The sequence below is a fragment of the Cervus elaphus genome, chromosome 28, assembly GCF_910594005.1.
Source record: "Cervus elaphus chromosome 28, mCerEla1.1, whole genome shotgun sequence".
NCBI lineage: Eukaryota > Metazoa > Chordata > Mammalia > Artiodactyla > Cervidae > Cervus > Cervus elaphus.
Genome location: NC_057842.1, coordinates 22,451,268 through 22,468,060, shown reverse-complemented (window position 1 = coordinate 22,468,060; position 16,793 = coordinate 22,451,268). Strand labels below are relative to the sequence as shown.

The 16,793-nt window shown below is 41.2% G+C and overlaps 1 protein-coding gene across 1 annotated transcript in view; it reads right to left on the bottom strand.

Annotated features, from left to right (window-relative positions):
- Nucleotides 1–5,762: 5,762 nt before the first annotated feature.
- The window catches only part of SH3BGRL2 (SH3 domain binding glutamate rich protein like 2), a 73,247-nt gene continuing 62,216 nt past the window's right edge, over nt 5,763–16,793 (bottom strand). The window contains exons 3-4 of the mRNA XM_043890265.1: nt 12,488–12,568; nt 5,763–8,781 (exon numbers count right to left, since the gene is read on the bottom strand). Coding sequence (XP_043746200.1) covers nt 8,770–8,781; nt 12,488–12,568 — 93 coding nt within the window. The 3' untranslated portion in view covers nt 5,763–8,769. The remainder of the gene's footprint in view (nt 8,782–12,487; nt 12,569–16,793) is intronic.

Sequence of the window (16,793 nt, the reverse complement as noted above, 5' to 3'; positions counted from 1 at the left end):
ACACGTAACCGTAACATTCTCTGTGCCCAGTCATTTTTCAACTAGGATGGAGATCCCGTCATATCTGATTTCTCACTTATGACTGGGATACAGTAGAATAAATATTTCTTAGGCATGTAAAACAGTACAGGAAGGGAAGCAGCTGTCTGAGTCCTTCCTTCTGGTTGCCAATCTGGGGAGTAAAAATATTGCTGTTGTCATCACTTCTGTTCCCTGTACGTGTTGGTTAGGATGTGGCTAGGAGCGGATTGTTTAAGAGTGGTTTACCATGAAGACAGACAGGGAGAGAGAAAAAGACAAGTCTGGGCAAGGGGAACAGAGTCAGTGCCGAAACACTGATCTTCCTTCCCCAGTTCTGGAGCTCAAAGTGCTCTCTGAGCCTAACCGTGAGCTGTCCTGGAGCCCAGGATCTTTATTTCAACCTCGTGGTACTATTAACACACGACATGAAATGGATTGACTGGGAGACAATTAAGAGAAAAATATGATCTCAGCTGAACAGATGGGACAATAGTACCAATAAGCTAAATAAAATCAGCATGAAAAATGTGTCTATCATTTATCTCAGACAAGTTGTTCCAGCCATTTGTGCTCAGTCCTTCAGTCATGTGCGACTCTTTGTGACCCCACGGACTGTAGCCCACCAGGCTCCACTGTCCATGGGATTTCCCAGGTAAGAACACTGGAGGGGGTTGCCATGCCCTCCTCCAGGGGATCTTCCCGACCCAGGAATCGAACCCTCGTCTCTTGCATCTGCTGCATTGGCGGGTGGGTTCTTTACCACTTCGCCACCAGGGAAGCCCAGAGACTAAATCCTGTTTAAGTGAGGTAGCTCATTAGAATGGCAAACCAAGAGCCCCAGAGCAGCACAGATGTATGGCATCTCTTGGCTGGCAAGGACTATATTACAATCTTTCCCTTAGTTCAGAGAAGGGTCCTAAACAAAATAATCTGAAGAAACATTCTTCCACGTAATGAGTACTGTTACCATCAATTCTTTTCACAAAAAAAATAATACATGTTTTCCCCCAAACTATTTTGCTAGGAGAGCAACAACTACAACAACAAAAGGTTAAAAATTCTGGGCATGAAAAGGAAGCGATTCTCCCTTAATACATTCTGTTTTAATCTTTGACAATGAGATCAGAATGAAACGTTTAAAAAGCAGATGATCCATATATTCTTCTGAGCTCAAATAAGTTTTACAGATACAGAGAACATTTTAGGAAATCTAGGACAAAAATCCTATTAATATTCATCACTGTTCTGCAGATTATAGATGGGATCTGTGATTCATTAAATTCCCTCCTTTCAAAAAAAAACAACACAAAAGTGCCACCATGACTTAGTTCATAGGCGTGAATTGATTCAACAGGGGACATCAATGTGATATAATAAAGGAAGAGGCTGGATACAGAGAGATGTCCATGTTGCAAGACACACACATTACTCTTTTGTTACAGAAAAAAAAAAAAAAAAACCCTCTGCCTTGAATGGTTCAAGCTAGAGGGACAGAAAAACCAAATGAGAAAAGCATTTATCTTGGCAGCATATTAGAAAATTATATTCTAGAAGATGTTCACACTTCCCTTCATATTATAAATAAAGGAGGTATTTTGCCAAAACTCAAAAACCCATTTAAGGTCTTTCTTTATTGTAAATTCAGGTAAAGAACAGTACTGTCCAAGAGAACTGTTAACAAGTCACATACGTAATTGAAAATTTTCTAGTGGCCACATTAAAAAAAGGTGAAATCAGTTTTTAACATTTAATTTAAACCAATATGTCCAAAATATTATCATTTAAAATGTAATCGATATAAAAATTAAGATATTTTATTTCTTCATAAGTCTTCAAAGTATGAATCATATTTTAAATTCACAGCACATAACAAAGTCAGCCAAGTACATTTCAAGTGCCCAATAATTCTATATGGCTTGCTGGAACCACACTGAGCCGCTGTTCTGTACTATTGAGCTTTCATTTCCATTACATTAATGATGATAGATATTTGCACTAGAACTTTTTCAGTGGAAAGTCTGGTGACAGTGAAGTTTATGATTATAGAACCCAAAAGGATGTATATTACAAGAGTGTGGACTGCTGTTTTAATAAAAAAAAAAAAAAGTCTAAATCTTTGTGCCATTCATTGTAAGCAGTACCAAGTTTTCAGTTAGTATGCTTTCAAATGCCAGGGTCCTTGGCCTAAGAAAAACACTGCCCCCTGATTAGCAGGGGCCTCAGAAGACTGCACTGTACTTTCTTGTTCTTATACCTGCCAACCAGATATGAAAACATTCACATCACTTTGCTGACAAAGGTCCATACAGTCAAAGCTATGGTTTTTCCAGTAGCCATGTACAGAGGTGAGAGTTGGACCACAGAGAAGGCCGAGTACAAAAGAACTGATGCTTTCAAACTCTGGTGCTGGAGAATACTCTTGAGAGTCCCTTGGACTGCAAAAGAGATCCAACCAGTCAATCGTAAAGGAAATCAGTCCTGAATATTCATTGGAAGGACTGATGCTGAAGTTCCAATACTTTTGCTCTCTGATGCAAAGAGCTGATTCATAGGAAAAGACCCTGATGCTAGGTTAAGATTGAGGGCAGGAGGAGAAGGGGGCAACAGAGAATGAGATGGTTGGATGGCATCACTGACACAATGGACATGAGTTTGAACAAACTCCGGGAGACAGTGAAGGACAGGGAAACCAGGTGTGCTGCAGTCCATGGAGTCACAGACTTGGACATGACTTAGTGACTGAACAATAACAATCACAACATACTGGGTTTATTCACATGATGGTGATATTTCATTCAGTTTAAGAACTATTTAATTATGAGTATAGGTTCAATACCATCTCCTTAAACTCAAAAAAATCATTCTGGTGAAGGGGTGAAGAGGAAAAGAATAGCTTTACTCCTTTGCTGGGCAAAGAGGGTCTTAACAGGCTAATGCCTTCAAAACTGTGTGCCTCACAAAAAAATTATTTAAATGTCCTTTTAAGTATAACATCATTTTGGCCTATTGCTGTAAGCCTATTCTATATTGACATACAAAGGAATTGTGCATAAATAAACATGCAATGTACATAAAGGTTTTCTTTTGGTTTTACTCTGCAGCAAGAAAACAAATCACATTAATTTCCTACCAAATAACTGGCATTGATGAGCCTCAAAATTACCTCAAAGAAGGAATACTTTGAGAGCATATTTGTGTGTGTGTGTGTGTGTGTGTGTGTGTGTGTGCTCACTTGTTAGGTCGTATCCAACTCTTTGTGACCCATTAGAGTGTAGCCCATCGGGCTCCTCTGTCCATGGGACTTTTCAGGCAAGAATACGGGAGTGGGTAACCATTTCCTCCTCCAGGACATAGAGAGGTTTCCAAGGTACATCTTCTCTAGGCTGAGATGCTGAGGAGGTGAAAATTAGCACATAACACATAATTTACACATTTAACTTTATTTCCTCCAAATAGAATAAAGGTTCACATGCTTTTTTCATAATTCTGGAAACAGTTTCAGAAGAATTTTTACTCTAAATATGGTTTCTACTTTAATAGTTAAGCATTTACCAATAAAACTAGAAAGAACTTTCAAAATTTAATTAAACACACACACACACACACACACAAGAAAAAAATGGTAGAAGACCTAAAAGGGATTCTCAGGAAGAAACAGGAATTTCCATAATAAAACATATTTGTCATATTAGTAATCAAATAAATGAAACCACAAGATACCATTTTACACTCCTCAGCTTGGCAAAATGTTGAGTCTGATAATCGTAAACCCTGGTGAGATCGAGAGTACCAGAAATTCTAGTACTCCAGTAGGATTGCCAGTAGGTACCACTACTTTGGAAAACAACTTAGCCTTGTCTATTTAGGTTAATTATGCACTTTATGGCATGTGTAATATAGCAATTCCATTCAAGGTTTACATCTACATGTGTATGTGCCCCAGAAATCACAAGAATGTTCATAGCAACATTTCCTTTTCTATTTCAAAGAAAGGTGTTTCCATATGGAGAAGGGAAAAACTGATATATTTATACAGTGAACTAATACTTAGCAGTGAAAACAAACAAGTAGGGTACTTGCTCGGAGAAGGCAGTGGCACCCACTCCAGTACTCCTGCCTGGAAAATCCCATGGACGGAGGAGCCTGGTGGGCTGCAGTCCATGGGGTCGCCAAGAGTCAGACACGACTGAGCGACCTCACTTTCACTTTTCACTTTCATGCATTGGAGAAGGAAATGGCAACCCACTCCAGTGTTCTTGCCTGGAGATTCCCAGGGACGGGGGAGCCTGGTGGGCTGCTGTCTATGGGGTCACACAGAGTCGGACACGACTGAAGCGACTTAGCAGCAGCAGCAGGGTACTTGCTTCAAAATGATTATGCCCAAAAGCAATGAATATAAAAACGAAGGCGGCAGAAGAATACAGTTTAATTCCATTCATTCAAGATATGTACATTTAGGTATCTACACAAAGGTAAAATAAAAAAGAACAGAAAAGTTACGATCGGCACAGCGTTCAGGATGGCCTCCCACTATTAAATGGGGACGGGACAGGGTCAGGGAAAACCACATGGTGCCACACAGGAATGGCAGGAAGCTGCTGGCAGACACTACCGGGTTTGTGTATTTTTCTTTATTTGTCAGCGTGTATATATCACATACATGTGTGTGTGGGCGCGCGTGCATGCTGATTCCACTGCAGGTATGAGAGAACTTAAAAAACCAGAATGGCTGAAACATACAAAGAAAAAGATTATATACCATGTTTCAGACGACCCATCACCTAGAACCCTGAACTTACCTGTCTCCCGAATCACCACCCGCTGCCCTTGCTGTCAATGCTTCTCTGTTTCTCTCCTCCTGGAGGCCTGAGACTACTGTCCTGCTCAGACAGTCCCCCTCAGATTCTAGGGGCGCAACACATACTGATTAGCCAGATGACCAAACTAACCCGGCCCGCACCGCAAGAACACTAGCAAGTGTGAAAATCTGGGTTACAAGTAGGCAGGGATTTTACTTGGCTTCCCTGGTTTCACAATTTAGCACATTTTTGGAAACTGACGGCCTGTTCTCTTTATCTCCTCCTTCGCCTCCCTCCTCTTGGTGTCTAAGGTTAGAAACAGTTCAGTGATGCGCTTAACTTCAAACGCTGCCTTCAGAAATGTCTTCTGCCTTCAGACGTGGCTGCAGCAAACGGAGGCCTGCTATTACAGGTCGTGGCTACACTACTTTTTCTTTTCTTTTTTTTTTGCACAGAATTAGGGAAGCGATGGAGAAGGAATGGCAACCCACTCCAGTATTCTTGCCTGGAAAATCCCTGGACAGAGGAGCCTGGCGGGCTACAGTCCATGGGGTTGCAAGAGTTGGACATGACTTAGCGACTAAACCAACGAACCAACCAATGGAAGAGAATCCACAGCCCAGCGCTTCAGCGTACTCAGGAAACCAGTGTCAGCTATTTGAACCAAGCAAGGGGTGAGTGATTTAACACCATTCTTGGTCCTGGTCACTGAGATGATTCTGCAGTCACCTCCAACACACACACACACACACACACACACACACACACACACATGTAAGTGCCTCTTTGAGTGGTCAATGAGCCATATGCATTTTTACAACTAATCTACGGCTTTCAATAGGGGTTGAGTAGCCCAATTAAATAGGAAGGTTCAAACAAACACAAGAGTAAAATTAGAAAAGGTATAAGACATGTTAGGGAATAAAAACTCCATTTTCAGACTGTGTGTTTTCTGGAATTTATTCCTCTTTAATGCTGAATATAAAATCTGAGATTTCATCAATGCCTTTAGAGACAAATGCATACAAATTGAAATCTAAAAACAATAATTTTGCAGATCAAAGTGGGTCTTGACACTTTAGAAAAGATATTAAATGAAAAGCATCTGTAGAAAAAGCAAAACCCTATATAGCGGAATCAAATTAAAAAAACAAACAAAACAAAACAGCAAGAGGCTTTGGTACCCTTTAACAACAGAGAACAAATAAGTTTAGTTCATTATTAAATTCATGTAATATAAAAACATCTACGTGGGAGTGCTGGATAAATCTATAAACAGAAACAAATCTAAAATATATTAGAGCCTGAGAGAAAAAAAAAAATCTTCCTTTTCTCCTCTTTGATTTTAATAGAACACCAGAATCTGGAAAAACAAGTACTTCCCCAAATAAATGTTCTTCTGGTCTGCATATACCAAGCAGGATGGCACTCTATATTTTGTCTAATTTTAAAAAGGCATAATCTGATTTTTAGCAGCACATTTCCTTTGCTCCAACAAGCCTGCTGTAGGAAAGAAAAATTCTGTCTTGAAATGCTCCTGATATAATATCTATGTCTACAATTCTCATCCACTTCTTTCCTAGGTGATTATCCAGATTTAAAGGCAGCTAGTTAAAGAAGGGATGAAGAAAATCATTATGGGTTTGGAATTTAGCTGGTAAAACACCACAAGTAAGGGCATGATATTATCTGAACACAGTGTGGCTCAGGTAAGCCCAGACAGCTCCATCTGGACTCCGCAGAGCCTGGATACCACGGGAAATACCACACAACATGCTTCTAAGCTCACTCGTAACAAGCACAATACCAGCTCAAGCTGGTCTCTCCTATTTCTTTGCTGATCAAAAAAAAAAAAGTACAGGTGAGGGTAGATGGTGTGCAACTGTCATAATAATTTAGCTCTCCTATTCATCTAGTCTGCTTAGGAGAATCTACTACAATCAGAGTAATTCAAAGGTTTTGAGACAAACAAGTCTGAGTAGCTTTCTTGGTCTGGCAAGTATTGTATTGATCCTATGACCCCAGAATTTAACTCCCAAAGACTCACTCTTACCAAGTTGCTTCTTGGTACTCACTGGCAAGAGCAGACAAAATGTAAGTTAGATCACAGTAACATTAATGTTTTAAACTGCTGTATCTTAAAAAGAAATACTAAGTCTTATCAGACTTTAACACAATACCCAGTTCAAAAACAATTTCCTGGATAGTCCCTGGGATTTATCAAGTGGAATGTGACCTGGATTGTATTTAATGCCAACTAAGCAGTCATACTCATGATTTCACAGAAGCTTTCCTTGGAGAGAAAACTGTGGATTATGTGTCTGTTCCAGTCAAGTAGGAATCAGTGGAATGCTTTCCTTCTGGTTGTAGTCCTGGACTGCAAGCCTCAGGCTGGGGATGTCAGCTTTAGCATTCAACAAGTTCTTAAGAAGAGTCCACATTTAGCAAGTTGGAGGGAGAGAGAACACAGGTGATAGGAATGCAATTCTTTTGTTCTTTTCCTTTCTTACAAACTTCCTGCTCAGAATCTAAAGGGCAGGTCCACCATCAGGATGCTGAGAATAGCAGAATATCTTACACAGTCCTCTGAAAGCTTATCCTATGCAAGACTATTCCTGGGTTTGGCAACTAAAAACTCTTAAGAAGTGGGAGCAGGGACAAGGATGCAGTAAAAGGAGCCTCTGCCTTCATGAAGTAGACAGGTTCAGTATTTATCTGCATCCACTTCAAAGGGAGCAGAGACTTCACATGCTGCGTACTATCCAGAGTGAATCTCTGACAGCCTCTTTCTTGTACATACTCTGTTCTGAAAAATCACTGGTGCTCATACATGGAATAAGAACATGTACCTACATTACTCTGAAAATCTGGGACTGAGCACTGGCCAGAAATATGAGTTGGCAGAGTGAGAGGACCAGTGAAAAGTAACACAGGAAAAAAAAATTAAAATGTATAGCAATATTAGTTATTTTTTTAATATGCTTCATCAAGGGTTCCCAAAATACATCTAACCAAGATCTTCCTTTTTCAAAAAATATAATCCTTTCACAAAATATATAAGCAGCTACTAGTTAGGGGAGCTGCATTCAAAAATATATGTGCACTTATGCATACTAAGTTGCTAGAGCTGAAATACCTTCAGATATGAGTCAAGATAATGTCCCCTATAAATTTACTATCTAATTAGTGCACCTCTTGAAATATACCTTTTATGCAATCTTATGCATTAAGTGAGACTTGCCCCTTGCAAGAGATAAAGAAGCATGTATTTTTCAAAATAGCAATTCTTTTCATCCCTATAACTCGGTTCTGATCATATACGGTAATCAACTATGATTTCTGGACACATCAGGAGGAGCTTGGAGGATTTAGAGGGGTAAGAATTTCCATCACCAAAAGGAGGCTAGAGCATCTAACTTTTTCTACAGTTATGACAAAGCACTGGAATATTTGTGATTCTGCAGCCAAGACCTTCAGCCCTTTGTCAACCAACATTGCTATTTTTCTTTCTGATCAAAATATTCTAAAAGCCTGGCAGACTAATTCCAAGGATTTCACCTAGGTAGTCAGAAGAGAAGCAGGTTTGAGCAATCCTGGCATCAACTACAAACCAGGGCAGACCCAGTATTTTCTCTCTGATGGTGCCACCCGCTTATCACTCAGTCATTCAGGAAGCACACCTCAAACAGGTGACAGTTCCTCTGGGTAAACTGAGGCAACTGCAGGTAACTCTGAAAATAAGGAAAAAACCCACCACAGTCCTGATTTGGTTTAAAGCAATCATGCAATCCCATTAGACCCAAGTCTTCCCCAAACACCTTTTCCATGGCAAGCAAAGTTACTGATAACGCATGTGGCTTCTGTCACAGTGATGCATTAGATAAGCAGGTGTGCGCCAAGTACCAGAGGGGACTCTGAAATGCATCTCCATCTCTTCCACTTGTCTTCGCTAAGGTTCTGCCTATTTATTTAAAAAAAAAAAAGAAAGAAAGAAAGAAAGCTAGTTATTGCATTACATGGACAAGAAAATTTACCCTGGCAAGTGATCTATATTATTTATTCATTTAATTTATTTATTGGCCGCACCATGCAGCACGTGGGATCTTAGTTCCCCAACCAGGAGTTGGGAGCCCCTGCACTGGGAGCATGGAATCTTAACCACTGGACCCTGGCAGTGATATCTGAAATGTCAGGGAACAGAGGGGCTGGGAATCACAATAAATCACCCTCATGTGACGGGTAAGAGTGAATCCTAGGTTTCAGGATCAGAGCCCAGATTTACGTCACATGCACCTGACCTGCCAAATAGAAAAGGGGAAAGGAAGCCACCTGTTTTCAACACTGATGAAACGCCTCTTGCACCTGGGTGAGTGGGGTGGGGGGCAGTTACCGCCTCACTCAGGGGCCCCGCAGAGGATAACCCGAGGGGAACATCATCACACCTATTGGTGAACAGCTGATACCTCGGTCCCCCAAGAGCCACCATGACCCAACCACTGGGAGCTGACCCCCGCTGTGGGCAGGGGGAGGGAGCTCTGAGAGGAGCCCTGTGTTGGTTCAGTGCCCAGGCTTTACGTGGTTACATGTTTTCAGTATCAGCCCTGAATGGGGGAGATCCAAAAGCACAAACTTCCATTTCAGGCTCTGTTTTGAGTCTATTATGAGAATGAGGTTGATGATTTCCTTTGAAAATTATTCGTGAAAAGGTCTTTTCTTGTAGGGAGGTACCACAGTGAGCTCCAGACATCCAGAGGAGGGTGTGCCTCTGCTCCCTTACTCCCAACTGGGGTTTGGACAATTCAAGGAATAGAGAAATGCGGGAAATCAGTATTTTAAGTATCAGCAACTCACTTGAATTCTTTAAAAACGTACATGCAGCAGAGTGTCAGTAGATATAAGGATGTTTTTGGGCACTACTAAGAATACAAAAAGTTGGAAGCAAATTGGTGTTCAACGTATTCATTATTATGCAGGGCACATTGGCTCCGGATGTGTCTGTCCTGCACGGATGTTTTTCTTCTTTAATGTAATTAAATTTTATTCTGAAGCATGACTATATATCATCCCATTATACACACACACACATATCATATAGGATGGTGCAGGCCACCATTCTGTGACCTTCTACCATCCTGTATCCCGTCCACTCTGAACACGGACCAGTGTCTACATCTGGGTGCTGAATGTTCTTTTCCTATTGAGCGTCTCTCCCCTCACTGTTCCACAGAGCAATCAGAAGCTAATGGAGTCTTTATGTCCCCCGGGTGGGCTAGCTCGCCCTGTCTTTCATGTGCTTGTGCTGCAGAGAGGGTTGGAAAGAAGATAGGAAAGGAGGCTCCATCGTATAGCATATTACACCCATGAAGGCTCCATCTAGGCCTTAAGAGTGTAGACTGTATAACGAATTACTACCAAGGTACAAAATAAATACGGATTCCCAGGTGGCTCAGTAGTAAACAATCCGCCAGCCAACGCAGGGGACACGGGTTTGATCCTGGGTCAGGAAGATCCCCTGGAGGAGAAAATGGCAACCCACTCCAGCATTCTTGCCAGAAAAGTGCCAAGGTCAGGAGCCTGGAGGGCTACAGTCCTTGGGATCGCAGAGAGGGGCATGACTGAGCACACATAAAATAAATAACTAGAAAGGGGGGAGATGCTGATTTGCTCTTAAAGACACTAGTACTTCTCTCCTACAAAAATGAAGTGTGAGTTGCTATTAACGCTTAAGGCTTTGAATGGTTCATGAGGGTAGCACGTACACTACACCACAGGCTTCCGCCTGGGCTCCACGGCCTCTTGCTCACGTGTGATTCACTCAGGAGTCTGAAAATGGGGGTCGGAATGGGTGGGGATGCCCAGAGCCCTCACTGCTGATGGGATGGTCTCCTGAAATCAAGCAAACCTCAATGGCATCAAACCAACCTTGGGACTTCCCTAGCAGTCCCAGTGGTTAAGACGCCAAGCTCCCAATGCAGGGGGCACAGGTTTAATCCCTGGTTAGGAACAGAGATCCCACATGCTGGGCAGCCAAAAATAAATAAATGAACTCTATGCCTGTGGTGATAGTTACACAGCCCTGTAAATATACCAAAAATCGCTGAATTGTGAAAACAAGTGAAATGTATGGTATGCAAATTATAAATCCATTAAAACATTTAAAACATAAGACCAACTTTAATCCCATGACCACAAGTTATGGGAGAAGGCATATTTTACAGATCATAGGTTTCCTAAAAAATTTCTAAGAGAATATAAAGATTTTCAAAGAGTAAAAAAAGTCAGCCCACAGAATCTCAAAGGAATCTACATCTTCGGGGAAAATGAGAACAAAGATGGCAAGCACACAGTATTTTTCAAAGATGTTTGCACAGACACTGTCCACGGGATTTATGCATCCATGAGACTGCTCTTATCCCAGTTTTTTCCAGTTCTTTGAAGATAAATCTGGATTGTTTAATATCTTTGTATGAAACACATTATAAAAATACTTTCATTTTCCCAAGTATTCCAGTGTTCCATCTTTATAAAAATAGTTTTAAGAGCCTTTAAATATTTCATGTGTGGGTTTTGCCTCTGTTTAAAACATGTGCACATAAACCACCCACCACCATCTGTGGACTTACTGATGTATAACAAAGCACAATTTCACATTGGCGAGGAACTACAGGTGCTGCGGTGTAATTTATATTATTGATAGTCTCTGCCTTCCTCCCACAGGTGTTCCAGAAAAGGTACAGATCCCGGGTGGCCTCAAAAGACCTATTACTTATAGACATCAAAGTTCCCAGTAATGCTGTTTCATTTCAACTCAGTGTTAAAAATAGAGGCTTTAGAATTCAGTCTCAATTTGAAATACAGTCAAAACCTCCATTGCCATGTACATAAAGACTGCAAGAAAATACATCAAAAATGTTTATGTGGTCTTCTCTGGTGACTTTTTATTTTCTATTTTATACATTTTGCATTTTCCCAATTTTTTAAAATGAGTCTAGGCTATTTTCATAATCAGAAAAAAAAAGTATTTTTTAAAGGGGAAATAACACTAAAAACATTACCTCATTTAACAAAGAAACGGTTATTTTTTATTTTGAAAATGAATTTATGTGCTTTACAAAGTTACAATAATATATATCATCTATAGTTCTAAATGTTAGAAAAGCTTGAGGCTTTTACATTTTCTAAAAGACATTTGACACAATACAGTGGCTTCAAAAACACTTGAACTAGTTTAGGAATTACCCTTTTTCAACATTGACCATTTGTTACTGCAAACCATGCCCCTTCCAATGTAAATGACTTAAATAGGAGAAGACCTGAAAAGCATGGCTTTGATTCTTTTTCAAAAAAGGTAAAGTAATGTGAGCTTGCACTTTAAACTAAGAAGCACCTATGACTTTTTGCTACCTTAAGTTTTTCTTGGAAGAAAGCAGTCCAAATTATGAATAAATTGAATTTTAAATAAAGATAAATTCTAATGTACAGCAACAGTTAAAAATGAGAAAGAAAGAAAGCCACATCTTTATGTGGCTTTACCCTGGGCAGTCCTAACTGTGCACCAAGAAAGCAAAAGCTGAAAATCTGGAGGTCTAGCTGTACACTCCTTTCCCCTCAATCCCTAAGAACAACTCAAGAAAGATACATTTTAAAACAAGAGAAGATTAACCTACCTTTGATGCCAACTGTGATTTCAGGCCTAAGAATGAAAAGACTGTGTTGCTCTCCTTGGATTCAAAAAAACTGTCATAATCCTAGAAAAAAGAGAAGGAGAAAATAAACAAAGCAAACAATCATATTTGTACTTGGTGCTTTTGACAAAGTCTTTATGTCAATAAAAAATGTACCGCTGTTCCATCTAGGCCAGGGAAAAGCTACATAAATCTACTGGATTTGCTCTGAGTCTCAACATATGAGCATCATGATGAAGGCAACACATTTTTAATCCAAAGCCTGTGACAGGAATTAAAATGTAAATCATCGACAACAGAAAGGAAGTCAGAACATGCTCACTCGCGTGTCAAACTAACATTTGTTTGTGTGGAGTCACTCTGACCCAAGATTTTTACTTAAGCATTTCAATCTGGAAAGCAGCCTCCCAATTCCACTCTTGCTATTTTCTTATCTGGGGCTTAAAAAAAAAAATCACTGTGTAAACAGAAAAGTTGTAAAGGTTGCCGTGTGTCAATGTGTGTGCTTCTATTCTGCTTTTGAAGTTTCTCCACATTCTTTGAGACTATGTCTTCAGAGAGAGAAAAAAAAGATCAAGTAAAATCTCAAGGAGGAAATATTCTCTCTAACATTTATCTTTGCCTCAGACACAGAATCACTTTTCTCTTCCTACTTTCAAGAGAGAGGCCATCAAGGGGTTCTGACCAAAGTTTTCATCACTTGTTTTCTTTTCCAAAGTCTGCCTGTATAATAAATACTACACAGTTGCTAAGCGGATGTGAAGGGGGGGGGGTTTAAAATCTGACAGAAGTCCCTTGGGTCACTTTACGCAGAAGATAAACATCGTAAGCAGACAACGATGAGCATCAGCGGTGGGCATGTGCTCTGGGTTCACTGTCTTATCATCAGCACGTCATTCAAAGGTGATTTCATAATTTTTAATGGGAGAGGTTTTTGCAAAATTATTTATTTGATTTTCGGTTGTGCTGGGCCTTCCCTGCTGCACACGGGCTTCTTTCTCTAGTAGCAGCGTGCGAGGGCTCCTCTTCGTCGCGGTGCACAGCTTTCTCATCGCAGCAGCTTCTCTCGTTGCAGAACACAGGCTCTAGGTCGCCTGGACTTCAGTAGCTGTGGCGCATGTGCTTAGCTGCTCCACCGCACGTGGCATCTTCCTGGAATGGAGGGGGAACTCGTCCTCCCCACCCCCACTGCATTCCACGCCCCACCCCCGCCCCGCGCCCCACACTGGTGAGGATTCTTAACCACTGGACCACCAGGGAAGTCCAGCATATCATTTAATCCCCACCACCAGGTTTGAAACTGGATCAGAGCAAAGAATTATGGTACCCAAGCTCGATAGCTGATGCGTAAGAGGACTGAGATTTGGGCCCAAGTTTCACTGGTGCCGAAATCAATGCTTTTTGTATTCTATGAGGCTTCTTGCCCAAGAGGAAACCAGGTAAGGGGCACCCTGTACATGAGTCACTGAGCCCTAATGAAGTCACTGCTGAGCTGGGTCAATGGCCTTACAAAAACTTCTGAAACCTGTCTAGGAATCTAAATGAGAGTCGATGACTCAAGAGTAGAGATCTGCTTCTTGCAAAGCAGGCCTCAGTGGATGAAAAGTCTTTTAAATGACTTGCCTTTGCATAGAGACTCTGTTGTCCAAGTGTTTTAGTAAGTTGCGTCTCGTCTGGCTTGAAGGCAGCTTGATTTTTTGTGCCCAGTCATCCCAGCCCCAGGGATGCGTGCACAGCTCCTTCTGTAGATCTTGGAGCAGTCACTCCTGCTGTCATTTCGGATCAGCCCTGAGGCTAGTCATCCCCAAAGAGCGGCCTTCCCTGACCATGCCAAGAAGGAGCAACACTTCTGAAGAGGGAGACTCTTCAGCAAATACTTCTTCAGCAAACACTTCCTTGGAAAATGGAGTTTTAAGCTGAAATTTTTTTAGAATGAATAGGACTAGATAAGTGAAGGGCTGGGAAAGGAGCCTTTGGGACAGGAAATAACACCAGGGAAGAGCAAAGCTGGCAGATATGACCGGGATCAGCATGTGCCAGACTTTGGAATGCAAGAGAAAGATTCTGAATTTCACCTTAAGTACAAAAGGAAATCATGTGCAGGTTCTAAGCAAGGGAGCAAGCAGAATGATCTACATGGTTTAAGCTCCCTACAAACAAACCTTCAAGCTGTGAACTTTCAAAGATGTGAATGTATGCTTGCATGTCCAATCACGTAAGTTCACACGTCTGGTGTACACTGTCCTGAGTGTGCACCCTCTCCAACTGGCTGAGCTTTTGTGTACTCACGTGTGCTTCTGCGTACAGAGTACAGTAAGGACAGTATCCTTATTCCAAGCACAGGATGCTGGAAGCAAGCATAAAAGCAGCGGTACACAGCTGACTGTCTTAGCTGGGTACCTAGGCTAACTTCGTTGGATTCATGAACAAAATGGACTGACGAACGTGCTCTCAGAACAGAACTTGTTCATATGTAGGGGACTTACTGTATTTCCTTTAAGAAAACCCCCGTGTCAAGCCTGTGGAGAGTGGCTCAGAGGGAGGGAAGCAGGGAGAAGTGAGGCGCTCACTGTGGGGATTCAGGTAAGAGATGGAGGCAGTCTGAACCAGAACAATCATAACAGGGATGGACAAAGTGGAAGGAAGAGACAGGGAGGAGGAATGGATTGTGCTCAATTGGGGAACTGGCGCAGAGGTTTAGGGAGAATTATGAATTAAAGCAGCTCTCATACAACTGATCAAACAAACAATCTGGTTAAAAAATGGGCAGAAGACCTGAACAAACATTTTTCCAAAGACATAACAGATGGCCAACAGACACCTGAAAAGGTGCTCAACACTGATCATCATCAGGGAAATGTGAATCAAAACTACATGAGATATCACCTCACACCCATCAGAATGGCTATCATCAAAAAGACCACAAACAAAAAGCGTTGTCTAGGATGTGGAAAGAAAGGGAACCCTTGAATACTGTTGTGGAGAATGTAAAATGGAGCAAGCACCATGGAAAACAGTATGAAGGTTCCTCAAAAAATTAAAAATACAACTACCATATGATCCAGCAATTCCACTCTCAGGTATATATTCAAAGAAGACAAAGACTTTAACTCAAAAAAGATTTATACATCTCCATGTCCACTACAGCACTATTTACAATAGTCAAGATTTGACAGCAACTTAAGCGGCCATCAACAGATGAATAAATAAAGAAGATGTGGTACATATATACAATGGAATAGCACATAGTCATAAAAAAGGAAGACATTTTCTTCATTGGACTTGGAGGGTATTATGTCTAGTGAAATAAGACAGAGCAAGACAAATACTGTTTGATATCACTTACATGTGGAATCTGAAAAATAAAACAGACTGTGAAGTGTGAAAGTCATTCAGTCATATCCAACTCTCTGTGACCCCGTGGACTGTAGCCCACCCACCAGGCTCCTCTGTTCATGGAATTCTCCAGGAAAGAGTACTGGAGTGAGTTGCCATTCCCTTCTCTAGGGGGTCTTCTTGACCCAGGGATTGAACCTAGGTCTCCTGCATTGCAGGAAGATTCTTAACTGTCTGAGCCACCAAGGAAGCCCAAAACAGACTAGTGATTGTAACAAAAAAGAAAGACTCACAGATATAGAGACAAAAACCAGTGGGAAAGAAAGGAGAGACAAGATATGGGTAGGGAATAGATGGGTACAAAATACTATGTATGAAACAGATGAGCCATAAGGATATATCGTATACCACAGGAAATAGAGCCAATATTTTATAATAACTGTAAATGAAGTACAGACATTACCTTGCCAACAAAGGTTCATCTAGTCAAGGCCATGGTTTTTCCAGTAGTCATGTATGGATGTGAGAGTTGGATTATAAAGAAAGCTGAGCACCAAAGAATTGATGCTTTTGAACTGTGGTGTTGGAGAAGACTCTTGAGAGTCCCTTGGACTGCAAGGAAATCCAACCAGGCCATCCTAAAGGAAATCAGTCCTGAATGTTCATTGGAAGGACTGATGTTGAAGCTGAAACTGCAATACTTTGGCCACCGGATGCAAAGAGCTGACTCATTTGAAAAGACCCTGATGCTGGGAAAGACTGAGGGCAGGAGGAGAAGGGGATGACAGAGGATGAGATGTTTGGATGGCATCACTGACTCAATGGACATGACTTTGGGTAATCTCCGGGAGTTGGTGATGGACAGGGAGGCCTAGCGTGCTGCAGTCCATGGGGTCATAAAGAGTCGGATACGACTGAGCGACTAAATTGACTGAACTGATAAATGGAGTAG